Raw genomic sequence first — 23,503 nt, forward strand, 5'->3', positions numbered from 1 at the left:
GTGTGTATAATGATTGCTTCAAACTAACTCTATTGGTGAGTGATTTGGTCATGTGTATGCTCTCCAATTTGGACCACAATAATGCCACCGTCTTTTCATTGAGGCATTCCCACAAAACTTTATCAGACAAATTCAACCGGATCTCTAACAAGGCTCTTTGATCCAGCTTTTCCCAATCTGTATACGAAAGTTTCTGTTTAGCCCAATCTCCATATGTCATGTCATCAGGTTTTGACGGCCTTCCTTCTAAAGCAACATCAAGTCCTTGTTGTACAAGAACAGTAGTCATACGGAGTTGCCCAATACTAAAGTTGTTGTTGCCATCAGACTTCTCGATCTTGTTTGTTACCGATATTGTAGTGAACATCGTAAATTCGATCAAAAAATGGTCGTGGCTTTTATACCAATTTGTTGTGACAGACCCAACCCCACTGATAAAATTAACAGCAAGAAAAACACAGGGAAAATACTAACACACACAATACACACGATAATTTACGTGGTTCGACTTTTTAGCTTACGTCCACGGGCAAAGATAAAAGAAGAATTTCACTAACAAAATGGAGTATACAACATTTGATGAAACTCTCAATCCCAAATCCCAAATACACCCAATATCTCTCACACTCTCACACACTCTATTTTCTCTCTAACTCAAGCTCTCTGTCTCTAGTGTTTGTATTGCTTGAGAATGTGTGTGATGATCTTTTTCCCTCAAAATGCACCCATATTTATAGTGAAGGGAAGGCCAAAACTTGTCAAGATTTTAGGTACAAAATCCGGAGTGTGAATTTGTGAAGCCACCAAATAAGTATGTAAAAGTGTGAAGCTAAAAAACCACAGTCGCATAAGTTTAAGTCTAACGCTACTGTTTTGGTCCAAGCTTCATGCAATCCTGATGGTTGATTCAAGGTTCATCTAATGGCTGAAATTTCCCTGAAAAGTCAAAGGTATAAGAGAGGGCAACTCTCCAATTAAAGCTACAATGAACAAATCAGTTTTTTCTCTTCTTCTTCGACTCTGTAAAATTCTGCTTTGCTGGGTTCTTTAGTGTAATCTTGGTGCAACCAATTGGGTTGTTCAGTGAAGGTGGTGTTTCCTTCACAGGTAGAGAAGCTTAGTGAGTCTTTCTTTTGGGTTTAAAGGTTACAGTAAAAGAGTTGAGTGATAGATTAGCAAAGGGATTGGTAGTGTTTGAGAATCTGAAATTGTACTTTGTAAACGCTATTGATCTTTTTAGTGCAGCGAGTCTTAGTGTTTCGGAGCTCAACGTAAACGTAGCTTGCTCAAATCTTGAGTAAGTGAACTATGGTAAACTCGTGTGTTTACTTGTTCGATTTCTTTTGTAATTAATTGGTTGATTAGTCTTTAATTAGTCCCAAATCGCAACAAAGTTGAGAATTTTGAAATGTTGGGAGACATGAAGCTAAAATTTTGCTTCCAATTGGTGGCATATATTACCACCAAAAAAGTTTATCTTCATCAAGAGAAAGACGTGTGAACCTGTGAAGAAAAATGCATGGCATTTATTACCATGTGACAAAGTCTTGTGTGAACAAAATCTTTGACTATTCGATAACCATTTAAGCCACTTTTGCCACAGTAGATATATTGGGGTTTTTGTAACCTCCAGAGTTCCTTGTGTATTGAATTTTTGCCCTCCGTTACACTAAAGTCCTAGGATATATAGCAGAACACAGAATTTTTTTTTTTTTTTTGGCATATCAATTCTCTTCCTTGTTTGGAACTAGATTGTGTTCGTAATTTAAGTATTTTGCCCTCCGTTACACTAAAGTCCAGGATATATAGCAGAACACAATATTTTTTTTTTTGGCATATCAACTTCTCTTCCTTGTTTGGAACTAGATTGTGCTCGTAATTTAAGTAAGCCCTAAATTTTTAGTTGGTGTCAATCTTTAAACAGATTTTCTTTTGATTATTTGGGAAAGTTCAGTGCTTTTTTTCAGTTATAGAAATTATGGGTTTGTTTCAATATAGTAGAGCCTTGTATTTTTGTCTACTTCTTGTGTTCAAAACTTGTATTGCTGGCTCTCAACATGTTGGCAAGATACATCCTGGGTTTGAGGCATCCCACAGTGACTGCGTTGATAAGAATGGCCTATTCCTGCGATCTAACAACTCGGTTTTCGCTTGTGGATTTTACACTGCCTTGGATGCTCAATTCTTTTTGCTGGTTGTCATTCACATTAGTAGTGCCAAAGTAGTTTGGACTGCTAATAGAGACAAATTGATTAGAGATTTTGATAAGTTTGTGTTTGAGAATAATGGGAATGCTTATTTGCAAATGGCAAATAGTGTAGCTTGGTCCTCATATACTACTGTGCAGAAAGTTTCATCCATGGAATTGCAGGACTCAGGCAATTTGGTGTTGCTTGGAGAGGATGGAAGTGTTGTTTGGCAGAGTTATAGCCATCCCACCAATACTCTTTTACTCGGCCAGGAGTTTTCGGAAGGAATAAGACTTACAAAGTTTTCCCAGCAGCAACAACATGATTGTTTTTCTCGAAATAAAGTCTGGTGATTTGGTGTTGTATGCAGGCTATCAGACTCCACAAACCTATTGGTCCTTGGCGAATGATAGCCAAAAAACAAATAGTAGTGTTGGTGGCAAGGTCCATTCTGCATATCTGGAGTCCAATGCGTGGAATTTCTATGATCAGAATAAGAAATTGCTTTGTCAGTTCGTCTTCACTAAAAATACTAATCCGAATGCTACCTGGGCTGCCATTTTAGGCTCAGATGGGACGATTACGTTTTCTGATCTTCACAAGGGAAATCAAGTTGCTTCTGAGGCTATCAAGATACCCCAAAATTCTTGTAGCAATCCTGAGCATTGTTCTCCCTATTATGTGTGCTCTCTAGAGGGTTGGTGCAAGTGCCCTTGGTTTCTTCAATCTTTCAATTGTAAACCTCGAATTGCATCAACCTGTGATGGCTCCAAGGATTCAGCGGAGCTTTTCTCTGCCGGCGAGGACTTTTATTATTTTGCAATTGGGTTTGTTAAACCCCTTTCATTCAATCTTTAGGCTTGCAAACAAGCTTGCCTTCGTAACTGCTCCTGCTCTGCACTGTTCTTTGGACGTAATAAAAAATGCTATCTATTTGATCAAATAGGTACTTTGCTCGCTCTTATGACAGTTTGAGGGTTATATTTCATATGTGAAGATTGTGAATGGAACCAGTGATGGAAGTGGAAACAAGGGAAAGAAGACTCTATTAATTGTGTTCATGGTTATTGCAAGCATAATTGTGATTTCTGTTCTACTTTATCTGGGACTATGGTACCGGAGAAAGAAGAAATCAATGAAGTTTTCTCAAGAAAACTTTGAAGAAGACACTTTCTTGGACAGTTTTTCCGGCATGCCGACTCGCTTCAGTTATAATGATCTTAGTAAGGCAACTAAAAGCTTCTCTACGAAGGTTGGTCAAGGAGGGTTTGGCTCTGTTTATCTAAGTGTGCTACCACGCAACCCAATTGGCTGTTAAAAAGTTGGAGGGCTTTGGCCATGGGAAGAAGGAGTTCGGAGCTGAAGTAAGTACAATTGGGATGGTACATCACCTGCATTTGGTCAAACTCAGAGGCTTCTGCGCTGAGGGGAGTCACAGACTTCTTGTTTATGAGTACATGAGCAATGGTTGTTTGAATAAATGGATTTTCAAGATTAATGAGGAAAGTCAGTTGTTGAGTTGGAACACAAGACTTAATATTGCATTGGGTACAGCAATGGGTCTAGCCTATCTGCATTCAGAATGTGAATTAAAGATTGTCCATTGTGACATAAAGCCTGAAAATGTTCTTCTTGATGATAATTTCAATGCTAAAGTTTCAGATTTCAGTTTGGCTAAGCTGATGACACATGAAGAAAGCCGCGTCTATACAGCACTGCGAGGAACAAGAGGTTACCTTGCACCAGAATGGATTAAAGACAACCCGATTTCAGAGAAGACTGATGTATACAGCTATGGTGTGGTCTTGCTCGAGATCATTAGTGGCCGGAGGAGTTATGATCCAGGGGATGATTCAGAGAAATCCCATTTCCCATCTTATGCCTTCAAGACGTTGGAAGGAGGAAAACTAAGCGAAATCCTTGATTCGCGGCTTGACATCGATGAAAATCATGAGAGTGTTGTCAATTTAATAAAAGTTGCCTTGTGGTGCATACAGGATGTGATGCATTTGAGACCACCTATGACTAAAGTAGTGCAAATGCTTAAAGGTCTCTGTGCTGTACCTCAGCCCCCGACCCCTTCTCAGTTGAATTCCCAGGGATGCTCTAGTTTTGTCAAATGGAGTAGTGAAGAAGGTACAGTACTAGAACTGGTCGATGCCGATAACGGTGGAGTTATATCAGAAGTTCAAATATCAGGCCCCAGATGATGAAAGCAATCATTATATACAGATGAAGAATATCCATGATGTTTTCAGCTTTCAGCTGTGATAGCATCATGAACCACCAGACTCTCTAGCATAGTTTTGTAATGCATTTGTCCTCAAAATTTGTTCTGTGCTTGTATGCTAAATTTTTAGAAATTGCAATATTCTAATCGACCTTGTCTTTAACCTGCATGATCATGAAAACTCAAAAGCAATCTGTTTTTAAGTATGAACTTTGAAGATGAAACAATTTGAAACATTTCCCAGAAAATTAATGGGAACGGTTCAATTAATCTGGAAATTCCAGGATTTATTTTTACACTTCATATTATTGTTGCCACACTGTGTACTACTTGTACATATGTTCCATTTTCTGGTTTTGAACCCTAAAAAATAGTTGATTTGGGTGACATTAACAAGTCTTACTAGTTGAAATGATCACTACCCTCTAATCAAATTCTAAACATCATGCCACCAGAAATTTATCCAGCCATTTTTGCTTTCAACTTGATATATTTAGAGATTTTTGATGTTTGATATTGAAGCCTAATTTGACCAGAAATAGCGAGTTTATGTAATCACGAGAACCCCTTGTTTCAATTTCCATTTTTATCTTGTAATCTTCTAGTTCTACATTATTTATTTCATCTACTGAATTGGAGAATTTCCTAAGTGGACGGTTTTTTTAATCAAGTCTTTCCTGGTCTTTAAACCTGCTCCCAATGAAAAGGAAATTTTCAAGAAGTGGGAATTTGATAATTCAACCTTTTTTTGACATTACTGAGTTACATTTTAAGTAAACAAGTCAAACAATAAGTATTATTTCAAATAAAAAATATATAAATTATTAATATAAACATTGAAATAAAACCTACTAAATATAGATTTAACCAATAAACTACATTATTGTTAATATAAAAGTGGTAACTTTATGTTTATTAATGTTCGGCTGAAATAAAGATGATCACTAAAGCTTTCATCCAATTGATAATTTTAAGGTCAAGAAACATTAATTGAAATATGCGTAAACTGATTTTGATACTTTTAATCATAAAAAATATATATATTTGGCTGAAATTTAAAGACCAATTATCTAATTTTAGTTTATATATTAATATTAAAGAGGGTGCATGGGTCTACAAGTTCCGGACCCAAATCGTTACTTAAAATAATACCCCTTTTCGTTTTCGTTTGAAAGTTCAATACAATTTTACAATCAAGAGTTGAACTTTGGTGACTGAATTAAATACAAAGTCTGTTTCTTTCCAAACAAACTTGACTCGTCAAACACACGTTTCTGCACCATATTACTAATATACCCATTGTTGTTAAAAAAACTTGTTAGTCACAACAACCAGATATATCCAATCGACCATGGTTATATTGGATATTATGTGTTTGTGATTATAAATAATCAATTATGTATGGATTGACGAATCCATGATGTAAGAAAACACAAGATTTTTAAAGTGATTTGACAGTTTAAAATCAAGCCTACGTTCACTACTATATTACTGTTTATGTTTGTTGTATATGAAAAGTGATTACAATGAAGAAACACGTAATAATGAGTTGAGATTCTCTCTTAATGATTTCCTATACTTGTATGAATAATAATTGATCAATCCCCCAAAATAAAGGTGAGACCTCCCTTTTATACACATCATCTGACAATGGTTAGGAGTTGGTATTACGAGGTGGATTACATGCATAATCCCCCATAACCTGGATTTGAGTGAGTCTCCACCTATGCTTAAGTTAGAACACTCATGCTTAAGATTAATGAACTTATTGATTAAGTCATCTGTTGTACAGGAGTAGCATGTGGGATAATCCTAACCTCTAGATCTTGATATGGTTTATAGACAGGTAGCATGAATCGAAAAATGATGCACAACACCCATCAACATTATTAAGTATGCTACTATTAGTGGTTTCAATATGTTATGAGTAATTTTTAGCCTTTGTTTAAGTCTTTATAACTATAATACTAATCTTTATTTGCTCTATTATGAATGAAATACTCAATTAATATATATTTTGCATCTAATAAAGAGGATAATAATGGCATTTCACAATCAACTTTACAGCTACATTTCCACAAAGGGTCAATGGTGAAAATGAAACCACACCAACCAAATTAATTAATCTTGGGTTGGAGCGTTGGCTTTAGAAATATTGACACACAGCTTGCATTCAGCAAACAGATACAAATAAACAAAGTGGGGTTAGTCTTCCATTCATGATTTGATGTCTGTGCATTTGTCAGTTTCCATGACCCCAATTTTGTGCATAACGTTTCCTATGGGTAATGACCACTTCCACCATAAAGCCATCCAAATTCTCTCGTCAAATGACACAAGATTTTTGTTGATAAGGTTCGTGTCACTTAATCATCTAATATTTTTTAATTTCTATTCTAACATTATAGATTAATGGAATTAGTTAATTTAATCACCAATAGATGACTTCACAGTTAACTAAAATTTTTGGATATATTAATCAAGAGATCCTATTACTAATACCAGGATCTTGGGAATTAGTTAAGATACTGATAAACTAACTCAAACACCCTTCCAGTCTACTATTGTTCATGTCTTGTCTTGAAACATAGATGTAGTTAACCAAAACATGATCTACTAGGTTGTTAATAGGAGTAATTATTTGGCTGTCAACTTCAGAGTTTCAAAGGATTAGTTGAGCTGCTGACAAGCTGGTCCAGACACTCTTCAAGCAAGGGCAGATCCAACACTTATTGAGGGTGGGTCATGACCCACTCTCAATTTTTTAAAAGAAATACTAATATGTATAATTTCTGGATTTTAGTCCACCCTAATAGAAATATTAATGGACAAAAATATTAATGTATAATTAATTTTTATTTTGCCCCACCTAAACAAAAATTTCTAAATCTGCTACTGTCTTCAGGTCTACTATTGTTCATTTCTTGTCTTGAAACATAGATGTAATTAACCGAAACATGATCCATTAGGTTACTATTAAAGGTGGCTACTGAAGAGACTTACTTTGTCTTCAATTTCAGCGGAGGTTAGTTGAGATGCTGGCAAGACACCCTTTAGGTTTACTATTGTTCATGTTTTGTTTTGAAACACAGATGTAGTTAACCAAAACAGGAGTGGATAAATTTTCTGTTTTTTTATTAGTTGTTCTTTGAAGAGTGGAGAAATCTGTTCCTTGTCAATATTCACGTGAAAGAAAGGGCTCCAAGACAAAACATATGAACAGTGAAATAATAAAGGAAGACACGCAGGAGACACGAGAAGCAAAAGAGTTGCAGCTAATCCTCCATTGCAGTACAGGAAAAAAATCCTCAGAAGAAGATAAAAGAAAGGGAAAAAATATAGGTGGATGAAATTAGTTAAGCGTAATAAAGTCTGTGTTGGGTAGTCAAATTTCAGTGTACCTGCCCTACCAACTCCTTGTCTCTGTCTCTATCTGTATATAAACCTTGTTGAGTGACAATATGAGCAGGTAACTTTGTCACTTACACCTTTTGCTTCTTACATCAAGAAAAAATCCAAAAAACACATTCAATTACATAAAACCCTTCTGTTTCTGTAACTGAAATCAAGACATGAGGTCAGTCTCCTTCTGTTACTTTTTGTTTCTTGGCTCGTTTTTCATTTGTTCTCCAGTAATTTCTGTTTGTATTGAAACCGTTGTTTAACGACTGAAAAATTAGGCCTTTTGTTCATTTCTAATTCTTTCTTGCTAATTTTTGCTTAGATTCAGAATTGTTTTTTTCTTTCTCAATTGCCACCCTGTTAAATCATCATTTAGAAAGNACTAATACCAGGATCTTGGGAATTAGTTAAGATACTGATAAACTAACTCAAACACCCTTCCAGTCTACTATTGTTCATGTCTTGTCTTGAAACATAGATGTAGTTAACCAAAACATGATCTACTAGGTTGTTAATAGGAGTAATTATTTGGCTGTCAACTTCAGAGTTTCAAAGGATTAGTTGAGCTGCTGACAAGCTGGTCCAGACACTCTTCAAGCAAGGGCAGATCCAACACTTATTGAGGGTGGGTCATGACCCACTCTCAATTTTTTAAAAGAAATACTAATATGTATAATTTCTGGATTTTAGTCCACCCTAATAGAAATATTAATGGACAAAAATATTAATGTATAATTAATTTTTATTTTGCCCCACCTAAACAAAAATTTCTAAATCTGCTACTGTCTTCAGGTCTACTATTGTTCATTTCTTGTCTTGAAACATAGATGTAATTAACCGAAACATGATCCATTAGGTTACTATTAAAGGTGGCTACTGAAGAGACTTACTTTGTCTTCAATTTCAGCGGAGGTTAGTTGAGATGCTGGCAAGACACCCTTTAGGTTTACTATTGTTCATGTTTTGTTTTGAAACACAGATGTAGTTAACCAAAACAGGAGTGGATAAATTTTCTGTTTTTTTATTAGTTGTTCTTTGAAGAGTGGAGAAATCTGTTCCTTGTCAATATTCACGTGAAAGAAAGGGCTCCAAGACAAAACATATGAACAGTGAAATAATAAAGGAAGACACGCAGGAGACACGAGAAGCAAAAGAGTTGCAGCTAATCCTCCATTGCAGTACAGGAAAAAAATCCTCAGAAGAAGATAAAAGAAAGGGAAAAAATATAGGTGGATGAAATTAGTTAAGCGTAATAAAGTCTGTGTTGGGTAGTCAAATTTCAGTGTACCTGCCCTACCAACTCCTTGTCTCTGTCTCTATCTGTATATAAACCTTGTTGAGTGACAAGATGAGCAGGTAACTTTGTCACTTACACCTTTTGCTTCTTACATCAAGAAAAAATCCAAAAAATACATTCAATTACATAAACCCTTCTGTTTCTGTAACTGAAATCAAGACATGAGGTCAGTCTCCTTCTGTTACTTTTTGTTTCTTGGCTCGTTTTTCATTTGTTCTCCAGTAATTTCTGTTTGTATTGAAACCGTTGTTTAACGACTGAAAAATTAGGCCTTTTGTTCATTTCTAATTCTTTCTTGCTAATTTTTGCTTAGATTCAGAATTGTTTTTTTCTTTCTCAATTGCCACCCTGTTAAATCATCATTTACAAAGCTTATAAATCTGTAATATCTCTGGTTTTGTATTTAGCTTGTAGAGAGTTTCCTCTTCATGTTTTCTAATCTTAAATTTTCACATGGATACTTAGATTTCTTAATGATGAATTTTGATAGTTTATTAATTGTGCTTTAAAATTTCCCTTTATTATGTAGCACAACTCGAAGAATTGTGCTGGGTGTCTATTTTTACCGTTGTAAATTCAAGCAAGTCCCAAAACTTCAAGTGGGTATCAACCTTTAGACAGATTTCTTATGTTTGTTTGGCAAAGCTCAGTGCATTTTTTTCAGTTATAGAAATTATGGGTTTGTTCCAATATGGTGGAGTCTTGTGTTTTTGTCTTCTTCTTGTGTTCAAAACTTGTATTGCTGACTCTCAACATATTGGCAAGATATATCCTGGGTTTGAGGCATCCCACGGTGACTGGGTTGATAAGAATGGCCTATTCCTGCGATCTAACAACTCTGTTTTCGCTTGTGGATTTTACACTGCCTTGGATGCTCAGTTCTTTTTGCTGGTTGTCATTCACATTAGTAGTGCCAAAGTAGTGTGGACTGCTAATAGAGGCAAACTGATTAGAGATTCTGATAAGTTTGTGTTTGAGAATAATGGGAATGCTTATTTGCAAATGGGAAACGGTGTAGCTTGGTCCTCAAATACTACTGGACAGAAAGTTACATCCATGGAACTGCAGGACTCAGGGAACTTGGTATTGCTTGGGGACGATGGAGGTATTGTTTGGCAGAGTTATAGCCATCCCACTGATACTCTTTTACCAGGCCAGGAGTTTTCTGAGGGAATGAGGCTTAAGAGTTTTCCCAAAAGTGATAACTTGAGTGTTTATCTTGAATTTAGGTCAGGCGATCTCATCTTGTATGCCGGCTATCAAACTCCACAAACCTATTGGTCTTTGGCAAATGACAGCAGAAAAACCAATAACAGTGTCGATGGCAAGGTCTACTCTGCAGCTCTGGTGTCCAATTCATGGAATTTCTATGATCATGATAAGAAGTTGCTTTGGCAATTCGTCTTCTCTGACAATATTGATCAAAATGCTACTTGGGCTGCCGTTTTAGGTTCTGATGGAACAATTACATTTACTGATCTTCAAAAGGGGAATGCCGCTACTGCTGAGTCATTCAAGGTACCACAAAATCCATGCAGCATTCCTGAGCCTTGTAGCCCATACTATGTGTGCTATTTTGACAATTGGTGCCAATGTCCTGATCCTCTCAAGTCTCAATTCAATTGTAACCCTCCAGTTGCTTCATCGTGTGATAGTTCTAGGAATTCAGCAGAGCTTTTCTATATAGGCGAGAGGCTTGACTATTTTGCACTTGGTTTTGTTACACCCATTTCAACATACGGTCTTGATGCTTGCAAAGAGGCTTGCCTTGGTAACTGCTCCTGCTCTGCCTTGTTCTTTGAAAACAGTTCAAGGAGTTGCTATCTGTTTGATAATATAGGTAGCCTGCAACGCTCTCAGCAGGGTTTTGCTGGTTATGTTTCATATATCAAAGTCTCTACAGGAAGTGGTGACAAAAGAAGTAATGAAGGGAAAAAAATTATCTTCATTTTCTTCATAGTTCTTGCAACCATACTGATAATTGCTGGTCTACTGTATATGGGATTCTGGTATCACCTCAAAAAGAAAAGATTGATTGAATTCTCTCAAGCAAACTTGGAAGAGGATGATTTCTTGGATAGTTTATCTGGCATGCCTGTTCGATTCAGCTATAATGATCTTCATGCGGCAACTAAAAGTTTCTCTACAAAGGTTGGCCAGGGAGGGTTTGGCTCAGTCTATCTAGGTGTGCTACCAGACGGTACCCAATTGGCTGTCAAAATGTTAGAGGGCATTGGCCAGGGGAAGAAGGAGTTTCGAGCTGAAGTTAGTATAATTGGGAATATACATCATGTCCATCTAGTCAAACTCAAAGGCTTCTGTGCCGAAGGGACTCACAGGCTTCTTGTTTATGAGTACATGGCAAACAGGTCATTGGATAAGTGGATCTTCAAGGCTGACAAGGAAAGTCAGTTGATGAGTTGGGACAGAAGATTTAACATCGCATTGGGTACTGCAAAGGGATTAGCTTATCTCCATGAGGAATGTGAAGTAAAGATTGTTCATTGTGACATAAAACCTGAAAATGTTCTTTTAGATGATAATTTCAATGCCAAAGTTTCAGATTTTGGTTTGGCAAAGCTGATGAACCGTGAAGAAAGCCTTGTGTATACAACACTGAGAGGTACACGGGGGTACCTTGCACCAGAATGGATAACAAACAATCCCATTTCAGAGAAGAGTGATGTATATAGCTACGGTATGGTCTTGCTTGAGATCATTGGAGGCAGGAAGAATTATGATCCAGGGGTTGATTCAGAGAAAGCACACTTCCCTTCTTATGCATTCAAGATGCTAGAAGAAGAAAAACTAAGCGAAATCATTGATCCAAGGCTAGATGTCAATGAAAAAGATGAGAGAGTTGTCACTGCAATCAAAGTTGCACTGTGGTGCATACAAGATGAGATGCATATGAGACCGCCCATGACCAAAGTAGTCCAAATGCTTGAAGGTCTCTGTGCTGTACCTCAGCCCCCAACCCCTTCTCAGTTGAATTCTCGGGTTTACTCAGGTTTCATTAAGTGGAGCGGTGATGAGGGTACTTCATCAGGACTACTTGACGACAATAGTGGCATATTTATGTCAGATATTCAACTATCAGGCCCGAGATGATAGAAGCAGTAATGTTATACAGATGAAGATTAATCTATACTTGTAATTTTCAGCTTTCGATCATAAGAAGTTTCCTGTAATTAGCTTCCATAGCATTGTGAATTATGAAACTTCTTTGTTTTCTAATGCCTGTCTTTTTGTGCTTGTAAGTTGTAATATCTACAGAAGCTGCTTTATCCACTGTNATAGGTAGCCTGCAACGCTCTCAGCAGGGTTTTGCTGGTTATGTTTCATATATCAAAGTCTCTACAGGAAGTGGTGACAAAAGAAGTAATGAAGGGAAAAAAATTATCTTCATTTTCTTCATAGTTCTTGCAACCATACTGATAATTGCTGGTCTACTGTATGTGGGATTCTGGTATCACCTCAAAAAGAAAAGATTGATTGAATTCTCTCAAGCAAACTTGGAAGAGGATGATTTCTTGGATAGTTTATCTGGCATGCCTGTTCGCTTCAGCTATAATGATCTTCATGCGGCAACTAAAAGTTTCTCTACAAAGGTTGGCCAGGGAGGGTTTGGCTCAGTCTATCTAGGTGTGCTACCAGACGGTACCCAATTGGCTGTCAAAATGTTAGAGGGCATTGGCCAGGGGAAGAAGGAGTTTCGAGCTGAAGTTAGTATAATTGGGAATATACATCATGTCCATCTAGTCAAACTCAAAGGCTTCTGTGCCGAAGGGACTCACAGGCTTCTTGTTTATGAGTACATGGCAAACAGGTCATTGGATAAGTGGATCTTCAAGGCTGACAAGGAAAGTCAGTTGATGAGTTGGGACAGAAGATTTAACATCGCATTGGGTACTGCAAAGGGATTAGCTTATCTCCATGAGGAATGTGAAGTAAAGATTGTTCATTGTGACATAAAACCTGAAAATGTTCTTTTAGATGATAATTTCAATGCCAAAGTTTCAGATTTTGGTTTGGCAAAGCTGATGAACCGTGAAGAAAGCCTTGTGTATACAACACTGAGAGGTACACGGGGGTACCTTGCACCAGAATGGATAACAAACAATCCCATTTCAGAGAAGAGTGATGTATATAGCTACGGTATGGTCTTGCTTGAGATCATTGGAGGCAGGAAGAATTATGATCCAGGGGTTGATTCAGAGAAAGCACACTTCCCTTCTTATGCATTCAAGATGCTAGAAGAAGAAAAACTAAGCGAAATCATTGATCCAAGGCTAGATGTCAATGAAAAAGATGAGAGAGTTGTCACTGCAATCAAAGTTGCACTGTGGTGCATACAAGATGAGATGCATATGAGACCGCCCATGACCAAAGTAGTCCAAATGCTTGAAGGTCTCTGTGCTGTACCTCAGCCCCCAACCCCTTCTCAGTTGAATTCTCGGGTTTACTCAGGTTTCATTAAGTGGAGCGGTGATGAGGGTACTTCATCAGGACTACTTGACGACAATAGTGGCATATTTATGTCAGATATTCAACTATCAGGCCCGAGATGATAGAAGCAGTAATGTTATACAGATGAAGATTAATCTATACTTGTAATTTTCAGCTTTCGATCATAAGAAGTTTCCTGTAATTAGCTTCCATAGCATTGTGAATTATGAAACTTCTTTGTTTTCTAATGCCTGTCTTTTTGTGCTTGTAAGTTGTAATATCTACAGAAGCTGCTTTATCCATTGTGAAATTTAGTCTTCATTTTGTGTGCAATCTCAAGGGGGAATTCCAAGTCTTCTTTCTTGAGTACTTCGAGGATAATCTTGAACATTAGTGAAAGATGTAATAGCAAGTTTTTGTGTAAGATCAATGTTAGATGTGTATGATGCCAAGTTTCTTTCATTTTAAGTCCAGGGGATTCTATATGATACATTTTGCCTGACAACTAGCCATCTCATATCTAATAGCCCAAAATCTTGTACATTTGTTCATAATATTTTGTCTATTTAGCCCCAGAAATTCTCCTCCAACTTCGCATACATTTCAGGATTTAAGTAAAATACACAAAGAAAGAAAAAAATAATAATAATCAACATAAAAATTGTGTTAGTTCTTTAATAGTCAACCTTGTTGCCTATCAACCATCCTTAGGTGACCGAATGGGAAGATAGAGACTCTAGAATATATTACTCAAAATGTCTTAAGTTTGATTCTTCTCAGTTGTCAATAAGAATAACCACTTCGAAGCTCTAAAGGATTAGTGAGATGCGTGCAAACTGGTCTGGACACCCCCAATCAAAAGACCTAAAAAAAAAAAAAATCCGTGTTGCCTATCAATGCTTTCCCTTTCTCTTGCAATATGCCTTTATATATTTCATGACCAAATGAGGGTTGTGGATTACAAACTTCTGATAAACTAGAATCTGGATTAATATTATGTTCATAAGGCTTTGATATATAATGATGGGAATTTTCTTTTGTTAATAATGAGATGTCATCCTTGAAACAAGAGACTGCAAGCAAGATATTCGATCGTGTATGGAGTTATTTTGGTTTTGTTTTTATATTATACTTTTATCCGTAATTCTTTTCAATTCCCAAAATAGTTCATGTGAAAATAAAGAACACTATTGTTTAATTAAGAAGTATCAAAAATTGTTTTAAGGTAAAAGGAAAATTTATGGGAATATATTGAAAAAAATCTGTCTGTCCATACGACAATGTCACCACACATGATGTTGTTGTATTAACAAATTTCGATATTCCTTTGAATGAGCTGCCAACGTTAAAGGAATACCATTACTCTAAGGCGGACGACGTCGAGCTATGGAATTCAAATGCAAACACCCATGTCGTGTCAATGTATCAAAATTACATCGACGATAGGCTTCAACATTGGGTTTGACAACGATGTATAGCCAAATCACCATTAGGTGATTGAGTAGTCATTTATGACTTTTAGGTATATTATTCAAAATGTCTTGACTTTGATTCACCTTAATCTCTAATAGAGATGATCATTAGGTCTTTTATCTGACCGGTTAGGTCTTTTTAACTGATGAATTATAAATATAAATAATTTACCATGTTGTATTATATTGGATTATATCAAACTATAGGGGTTCTCAAGGGATATTTTAGATTGTTTTGGTTAGACTTTCTGCTCTAGATGGGATTATTTAATATGTCTTTATGTACAGAGTAAGATATGGTGGGCTAACGGCAATATGACACATTTAGATATACGAGTTAGGTCCACATTTAAGTCCGGCTTGATTGTAATGGACGTTAAAGAGAAATAGACTGTTAGAGGGCTGGAATGATATTTCACATGTATACATTAAACGTTTTGGTGATTGTCATTGCCTTTCTCTCACTCTAAATATACACAGAAGAGATTTCCATGCTTAATTTTGGTCATCATCATTGATTGAAAATTATTATACAATTTAATAGCAAATTAGAAATTATATTTTATAATATTTAAAAAATAATCATGACATAGTTTATGTAGAACACAAACATCAAGAGATAAATGGTAACAACCTCTATTTTAAAACCTGGACCGGACTAGCCAGTTGGATCAGTCCTACTGGGAACCGACAGTCTCTCCAATTCGGTTTAGGTTATAGGGGGTTTTTTGTTATACTTCAAACTTATAGGGACTAATGAATTTTTTAGGGGTGTTTTAAACATTTCAAAATATTAGGGACTAATTAAATTATTGGGAATTTTGAAATAAATTAAAATTTCAAGGACTACTTTATAAGTTTTGTAGGGGTATTTTGGTAATAAACTAAAATTTAAAGAACTAATTCAATTTTTTTTAAATATTTTTGTTTCTAACATCACTGGTTGAATCGATCAACCAGTGACCCAATCACCTTACTAGATCTCACAACAGGTCGGGTTGTAAAACAATGGTGACAACTAGTACCAGAGATTTGCTCAAAGATACTGCGATCAAAATTCTATTAAAGTTGCCTGTGAAATCCTTTATGTTTAACATGTGATATTGTATAGAATAATATTGTATACGGGCTTTGATGGAGCCCCATTATTGAAACCAATTAAACTATATTCTAAGGTTATGATCAACATGTGATATTGTATAGTATGACATTGTATTGTATTGTATAGAATTAAATAATATTATATGAAATATAGTAGGATGTTTGGTACATTATTATATTGTATTAATTTATCATTAACTTCAATTAAAATTTTAACGAGTATTCAATGAAATTTAATAATTCATTTAAAAACTTAATTCTTTTTATTGTTAACTAAATTTATATTAGTTACTATAAAAATTACATAAGAAAATAAATTATATAATACAATAAATCTCTTAACCCACTTGTTGGGTCTTTGGGCTTGTATGTTTGGGCCCGAGGACGACATAAGCCTAGCCTATCTCATTTGAGATTAATGGTCAATGAAAGTCAATAGATTCAATGAATCTGTCTAGTGTAGTTTAGGACGCTTTAAAGACTATTCCAATTCCCTCCCCTCCCTTTTCATTAGCTTTCAACAAATATTAAACAATGGGAAAGAATCAATGACCACGTTGATATAATATTGATGTTCGTTGAATCCAAACACATGGTAGGTGGGATTGCTTTGAATTCTTGAGCCGACACGATTTTATCTTGAAAATACACCTTCGGGTTTATGAAAGTGTCATTATGCTATATAAGCAACTAAAACCCTCATCTCCTAGCCAATGTGAAAGTTTGACATCATTATATAACATTACTCATATTTTATTATGTCATTGTATTGCATCACTTTTGTATGTATAATATTAGGTCCGTTTGGCAAACTCTTCTCCCACTATCCTATCCTAAAAACTCAAAAATGCATTTGTTTTAATATTCTTCAAAATTTAATCATATTTTATTCAATTCAAAACATTTTACTTTTTTCAATAAAAGTTTTAAAATTATCAAAAACACTCCACCCACCCATTTCTTAGCCATAGTTGACGATTAGGCCATAGATCTCCCTGTCAACAACAAGGAAGATATGGTCGTCAATGACCATAGAATGATTCTTTAAGTCAATTAGTTTTGTAATCAAACTTTTGATATTATTTTTGTTATTTGAAAAAGAATATGATCTAAATATATAGTTAATTTCAGGTATAATAAATACCGTAGTATTTGTGAATAACAGGATGTATAGTATAGTTGTTGAGTTTATTATTCACAAATACTATTGAGTGCTTAATTTCAACAATTTTTTTCTTTAAAACAAATGAGGATCCTTGGATGGATAGTAATGGTTGTTGAGTGCTTTACCTAACAATTTGCAAGTTCCGTCCACTTTCCTTCCCCATTTCTTCAAATATACAAGCAAGACGCAAGTGCAAACTCAGCCCTTTTGTCCTTCATCTCTTATTAAATTTACATAAAAAGCACTAAAGCTATATAATGAATAAAAGACCAAGCCAACCGAGATGAATTTTAATGTAAACAAAGACTTATGTCGGATAACTTTATATTTTAAATCAAAAGAGAAATCCTAAGAACACAGTACAACTCTCCCTCTGCATAATACCCTTTTGTTCCTGTCAGTGAATCAACAAGTTAATGAGGTCAGTCACCATGATTTTGAACTTTTTCTTGTAGTTGTTTATAGTTAATACTGTTTGTTTGCCGCTTTGATTTTCATACATTAGATGGTTTATATGATTTGATTTTGAATACAGAGTGCCAATACGCCGCTTTCTTTACATATTTTGTAATCTTTGCTATGTAAAAAAAACCTTCACTTGAACCTTTAGCTGGTTTCTTTTGTATCAGTCTTTAAAGTTTTTTGTGTCTCAGTGATTGTTAATTCGTAGTATATATTCCAGAAGTAAAAAATTTGTGATTATTTAGCAATTTTTCAATGTAAATTTGAATAGGTTCACTGATACTTTTAGTGCGTATCAATTTTTAGACGGATTTGTCATTAATTAACAAAGCTTGGTGAGTTTATGAGGTAGAAATTATGGGTTTCTTCCAATGTGTTGGAACCTTTTGTTTATGTCTAGTTCTTGTGTTGAAAACCTGTACTGCTGGCTCTCCACATATTGGCCAGATGTATCCTGGGTTTGAAGCATCCGCAAAAGAATGGAGCAATAATAATGGGAGATTCCTGCTATCCAACAACTTGATTTTCGGTTTCGGCTTTTCCCATGCCTTGAATGATACACTTTCTTTGCTGGTTGTCAAACACATTAGCAGTGGAAGAGGGGTTTGGACTGCTAATAGAGGCAAATTGGTTGAAGATTCTGCTAAGTTTGTTTTTGACAAAAGTGGGAATGTTTCCTTGCATTGGGGAAATGATGTGGTTTGGTCTCCTGATACTTCTGGAGAGAAAGTTGCATCGATGGAATTGTGGGACTCGGGCAACTTTGTGTTGCTTGGGAACAGTGGGAGTATTCTTTGGCAGAGTTTTAGCAATCCAACTGATACCCTTTTACCTGGACAGGAATTCTCGGAAGGAATGAGACTTGAAAGCCGTCTGAACAAAGATAATATGAGAGTTTACCTTGAGTTCAAGTCTGGTGATTTGGTTTTGTATGCAGGGTATCAAACTCCACAAACCTATTGGTCGTTGGCGAATGAAAGCCGCAAAACCAATAACAGTGTAGGTGGTAAGATTCAGTCTGCCATTCTGGAGTCTAATTCATGGAATTTTTATGATCAGAATAAGGCCTTGCTTTGGAAATTCATCTTCTCTGAAAATACTGATGGAAATGCTACATGGGCATTGATTTTAGGCTCTGATGGGGTAATCATATTTTCCAATCTTCGAAAGGGAAGCACATCTATTCCTGAGGCAATCAAGATACCACAGAACTTTTGCAGCACTCCTGAGCCTTGTGGCCGATATCATGTCTGTTATTTCTTTAATCAATGCCGGTGCCCTGCATCTCTCAACTCTCGTTTCAATTGCAAACCTCCGATTGCTTCAACCTGTAATAGCTCCCGGAATTCAACAGAGCTTTTTTTTGTTGGCACGAAGCTTGATTATTTTGCACTTGCGTTTGTTTCACCCATATCAAGATACAGTCTTGACACTTGCAGAGAAGCTTGCCTTCGTAACTGCTCATGTTCGGTGCTGTTCTTTGAAAATCATAGTGGGAATTGCTTTCTATTTGACAGCATAGGTGGTTTTCAACGTCCTCTGGACGGTTCTACTGGTTATGTTTCATATATGAAGGTCTCTCGTGCAAACGCTGGGGTAGATCCTAGAACTGAAGTAGGTGGGACTCGACGGAAACATATCCTCTTAGTTGTCCTAATAACTATTTCCACCATTCTAGTAATTTCTGGTATTCTTTATGTCGGAATCTGGTATTACCGCGGGAAGAGAACATCAGTGGAAATTTCTCAAGAAAACTTTGAAGAGGATAGTTTCTCAAACAATTTTTCTGGTATGCCTGTTCGTTTCAGTTATGATGACCTTTGTAGAGCAACTAAAATCTTCTCTATAAAGGTTGGTCAAGGAGGTTTTGGCTCTGTCTATCTGGGGACACTGCCTGACGGTACTCAATTGGCTGTTAAAAAGTTGGAGCGCATCGGCCAGGGGATGAAGGAGTTTAGAGCTGAAGTAAATATATTTGGGAATGTACATCATATTCATCTAGTCAAACTCAGAGGCTTCTGTGCCGAAGGGCCACATAGGCTTCTTGTTTATGAATACATGGAAAATGGATCTTTGGATAAATGGATATTCAAGATCAATAAGGAGAACCAGTTCCTGAGTTGGGACACAAGATTTAACATCGCATTGGGTACTGCAAAGGGATTAGCTTATCTCCATGAGGAATGTGAAGCAAAGATCGTTCATTGTGACATAAAACCTGAAAATGTTCTTTTAGATGATAATTTCAACGCCAGAGTTTCAGATTTTGGTTTGGCAAAGCTGATGAACCGTGAAGAAAGCCTTGTATATACAACACTGAGAGGTACACGGGGATACCTTGCACCAGAATGGATAACAAACAGTCCCATTTCAGAGAAGAGTGATGTATATAGCTACGGTATGGTCTTGCTTGAGATCATAGGAGGCAGGAGGAATTATGATTCAGGGGTTGATTCAGAGAAAGCACACTTCCCTTCTTATGCATTCAAGATGCAAGAAGAAGAAAAACTAAGCGAAATCATTGATCCGAGGTTAGATATCAATGAAAAAGATGAGAAAGTTGTCACTGCAATCAAAGTTGCATTGTGGTGCATACAAGATGAGATGCATTTGAGACCACCAATGAGCAAAGTAGTCCAAATGCTTGAAGGTCTCTGTGCTGTACCTCAGGCCCCTACGCCTTCTCAGCTGAATTCTCGGGCATACTCAGCTGGTATTAAATGGAGCAGCGATGATGGTAATTCATTGGAACCACTTAATGAAAATTGCGGTGCACCTTTCTCAGACGCCTAACTATCATGCCCGAGATGATAGAAGCTGTAACTGTATGTATAATTTTTTCATTGTGCTTATAAGTTATTTCTCATGAAACTGCTTGAATTTCACCATTAGGAAAAATTAGTCTCTCCTTCTGTGAAAATTTTCTATAGATATAATTACTATCTGTTCTAGTTGTGTTTTTTTTATAAAAGACCAATCAATCTCTGATCTAAATTGCATGCTGAAACTCAAAAGACATTCTGTTCTTTCTTTATTAAGTATCCTGGGTAGATTAGTAGTTTTGAAAATTTGCAACAGATTTAACGCTTAGATTCCCAAGAATATATTTTAGGAAACAAAAGGTTTCAATTCCTAAAATGGATTTCAATTCCTAAATTAAATGTATTTTTAAATTCCTACTAAGGAAAATATGATTATAGTATAATTTTCCTTTTTCTATAGGATTTGGAGGTTCATATCCATTACTATAAATTTAGGGTCATTGCATCCACAACCCACATCTTATTTCAAGAATTCTTCACTGATGAATCTCTTGAACTCTCAATCAATTCATTCAATGGCTTCGTCTCAAGCTAGTCTTCTTCTCCAGAAACAACTGAAAGATCTGAACAAACACCCTGTCGAGGGCTTCTCCGCCGGCTTATTGAACGAGAACAACGTATTCGAATGGAGTGTTTTGATCATGGGGCCTCCTGGAACGCTATATGAAGGAGGTTTCTTCAGTGCAATAATGAGTTTCCCTTCAAACTATCCCTGCAACCCGCCAACTTTGAAGTTTACTTCAGAGATCTGGCATCCGAATATTTACCCTGATGGGAAAGTTTGCATATCGATTCTTCATCCTCCGGGAGACGATCCGAATGGCTATGAAGTTGCAGCTGAGCGATGGAGTGCCGTGCACACTGTTGAGAGTATTATTTTGAGTGTTATTGTGATGCTTTCTGACCCGAATGTTGAATCTCCGGCCAATATCGATGCTGCAAAAGAATGGAGAGAAAATAGGGAGGTTTTTAAGAAGAAAGCTGCTCGTTGTGCTAGAAAATCAGAGGATTTGTTCCTTAGCCTTTAATTCTTTTTCTTTCCTGTAAAATTTTAGAATTAACATATGATGTTTATTATCAAATTTTATTCAAGAATCTTTAGTTAATGTTATTAATAAATTCCATTAGATCGGGTGAATTTAATTTCTGGGAATATGGAAGAAAGCGTATGAAAAGCTACAACTAAACTAAGCCGGCAATTTTTATTTTTTTTTTCATTAACTCCATCCACTGATTGAGAAGTTGTGATCAATCAATCCCAAACTTGTATTCTTTATATTTAAAATTTTTGATGCACTATCTCTTTTCAACCTTTGAGCTAAACGCAATCAAAAGAAGGAAATTTATGGATTCGGTCCATAGTCATCTATTTAAATAAACTACGAGATCACCCTAAAGAGACGTTTGGTCGGAAGTTATTTCCAATTATTGAGGTGACGTCATTTTATATGTTTTTTTTTTTTTTTTCTTTTTTGGTAAGTATGTCATCTTATATATTATTTCCTATTATTAAGGCAATATCATCTTATATATTATTTCCCAGTATTAAGGTAATGTTATCTCATATGTTATTTTCTATTACTTAAATTATCACGTTTGGTTGTTAAGTAATATAAAATTCTAGTAATCTTTCAAAACTAATAATAATTACTGTTGGTTATATAGGTGATAATCTGAATACCACTATTTTTTGATGCATTTTGTGACTATTTGGTAATCTTATTTTTGTTACAATTTTACCCCATATTAAAAAAAAATAGGACAATAATACCTTTATTTTGAAATTAATTTACATGAACCTGTCATTACAATTTTACCCCTAATTAATTAAGTTTTTTAGAGTAATACCCTTGTATTTAAAACAAATTGCAGGCCACCCAGGACCACCGTCGCCTACCAACCACCACCGCTGGTTGATGTCATCGGAATGGTACACGATCAATCGGATCTAGCCGATCGTGTGCTGATCTGACTGTTTTCGACTAGATCGATGATCATTTCTGGCCAAATCTATTGCCCATGGTCGGTAGGATCTATGGCGCATGACCGGCCAAATCCGATCGGTCGTGCCCCGTTTCGACCACTGCCACCACAACCGATGGTGGTGGCCAATGGCTGGCAGTGGCTTGGGGTGGGTGGGGGTGATTTTGTAAGAAATTAAACTTTTATGTGGCTGTGGTGTTTTAGCAAAATCTCAAATGTAGGGGGCTAAAAGAAATGATTCAAAAAATAATAGTAAAAATGATATTATATTAATATTTAAAATGGAGGGCAATTTAGTAATTTACATAACATACTCACAACTTTATTCCTCCCCCCAATTTATTCCAACCGAATCAAACACATTTCTCTAAACATTCCCAGTAATCTTCAAGGTAATCTATCTTTCCATTAAATGAGCGTTTGGATTGTGGGTATATAAGATAACATGGGTAATCTTCGTTTATTTTGCAAGATTCCGGTGTTTGGTTTGCAAGTAATAAAATATTACGAGAATCTTTTATTACAAATAGTGTTTATTGTCAGTAATGTGGGGGGTAATCTGATACCCTCCCCCACCCCTGAGATGATTTTTCTACTCATTTTGTCCTTAATTAAAAACTATTTTGGACAGAATTACCCTCAAATATCTACCAAATAGCTAGCCCCCCTACATTTGAGAAATTAACTAAAACACCCCAGCCACAAAAAAGTTAAAAAGTTAACAAAACACCCCCAGCCACCGAAGACCACTGCCGGCCGCCGACGTCAGTCATCGTAATGGTGCACGACCCACGGGATCTGGTCGGTCATGCATCGGTAATGCATTTTTCGGCCATGGATTCGTGATCTGTGGCTGGAAACGGCTAGATCTGCCGTTTCTATGGCCATTTTACGGCCATATCTTTGGCTATACAGTAGCTAATGTTCATCC

At 36.1% G+C, this 23,503-nt stretch overlaps 3 protein-coding genes across 8 annotated transcripts; all 3 read left to right on the plus strand.

Moving 5' to 3' along the window:
- The first annotated feature begins 2,305 nt into the window (after positions 1 to 2,305).
- LOC116119967 (G-type lectin S-receptor-like serine/threonine-protein kinase SD2-5) lies at positions 2,306 to 4,399 on the plus strand. Its single transcript, XM_031405907.1, has 5 exons — positions 2,306 to 2,516; positions 2,560 to 2,905; positions 3,048 to 3,102; positions 3,160 to 3,441; positions 3,512 to 4,399. The coding sequence occupies exons 1-5, from the start codon at positions 2,306 to 2,308 to the stop codon at positions 4,397 to 4,399; spliced, it is 1,782 nt and encodes a 593-aa protein (XP_031261767.1).
- Positions 4,400 to 7,957: 3,558 nt separating this feature from the next.
- LOC116119941 (G-type lectin S-receptor-like serine/threonine-protein kinase SD2-5) lies at positions 7,958 to 14,057 on the plus strand. Of its 4 annotated transcripts, XM_031405880.1 has the most exons (3): positions 8,797 to 9,284; positions 9,884 to 10,958; positions 12,419 to 14,056. In XM_031405880.1, exons 2-3 carry the CDS (start codon positions 10,121 to 10,123, stop codon positions 13,687 to 13,689), a joined length of 2,109 nt encoding a protein of 702 aa, XP_031261740.1. In that variant the 5' UTR covers positions 8,797 to 9,284; positions 9,884 to 10,120; the 3' UTR covers positions 13,690 to 14,056. The 4 variants fall into 4 exon arrangements, with proteins under 4 accessions (XP_031261739.1, XP_031261738.1, XP_031261737.1 ...); XM_031405879.1 differs by lacking the exons at positions 8,797 to 9,284; positions 12,419 to 14,056 and adding an exon at positions 7,958 to 7,996 and having other exon boundaries at positions 9,648 to 12,403; XM_031405878.1 differs by lacking the exon at positions 12,419 to 14,056 and having other exon boundaries at positions 8,792 to 9,284; positions 9,648 to 12,403.
- A 3,380-nt stretch (positions 14,058 to 17,437) lies between these two features.
- Positions 17,438 to 21,618, plus strand: LOC116119969 (ubiquitin-conjugating enzyme E2 13-like). Of its 3 annotated transcripts, XM_031405909.1 has the most exons (3): positions 17,438 to 17,726; positions 18,215 to 20,592; positions 20,990 to 21,123. In XM_031405909.1, exon 2 carries the CDS (start codon positions 18,215 to 18,217, stop codon positions 20,558 to 20,560), a length of 2,346 nt encoding a protein of 781 aa, XP_031261769.1. In that variant the 5' UTR covers positions 17,438 to 17,726; the 3' UTR covers positions 20,561 to 20,592; positions 20,990 to 21,123. The 3 variants fall into 3 exon arrangements, with proteins under 3 accessions (XP_031261769.1, XP_031261768.1, XP_031261770.1); XM_031405908.1 differs by having other exon boundaries at positions 17,438 to 20,592; XM_031405910.1 differs by lacking the exon at positions 18,215 to 20,592 and having other exon boundaries at positions 17,447 to 17,726; positions 20,990 to 21,618.
- The last annotated feature ends 1,885 nt before the right edge of the window (positions 21,619 to 23,503 follow it).

Source organism: Pistacia vera, unplaced genomic scaffold, assembly GCF_008641045.1.
Source record: "Pistacia vera cultivar Batoury unplaced genomic scaffold, PisVer_v2 Contig913, whole genome shotgun sequence".
Taxonomy (NCBI): Eukaryota; Viridiplantae; Streptophyta; class Magnoliopsida; order Sapindales; family Anacardiaceae; genus Pistacia; species Pistacia vera.

Coding starts and splice junctions, on each gene's coding strand:
- LOC116119941 (XM_031405879.1), top strand. CDS start 9,794: ATGGGTTTGTTCCAATATGGTGGAGTCTTGTGTTTTTGTCTTCTTCTT.
- LOC116119969 (XM_031405908.1), top strand. CDS start 18,125: ATGGGTTTCTTCCAATGTGTTGGAACCTTTTGTTTATGTCTAGTTCTT.
- LOC116119967 (XM_031405907.1), top strand. CDS start 2,306: ATGGCAAATAGTGTAGCTTGGTCCTCATATACTACTGTGCAGAAAGTT. Junction 2,517..2,559: donor CCAGCAGCAACAACATGATT/GTTTTTCTCGAA, acceptor TGTTGTATGCAG/GCTATCAGACTCCACAAACC. Junction 3,442..3,511: donor CTAAAAGCTTCTCTACGAAG/GTTGGTCAAGGA, acceptor GCTGTTAAAAAG/TTGGAGGGCTTTGGCCATGG.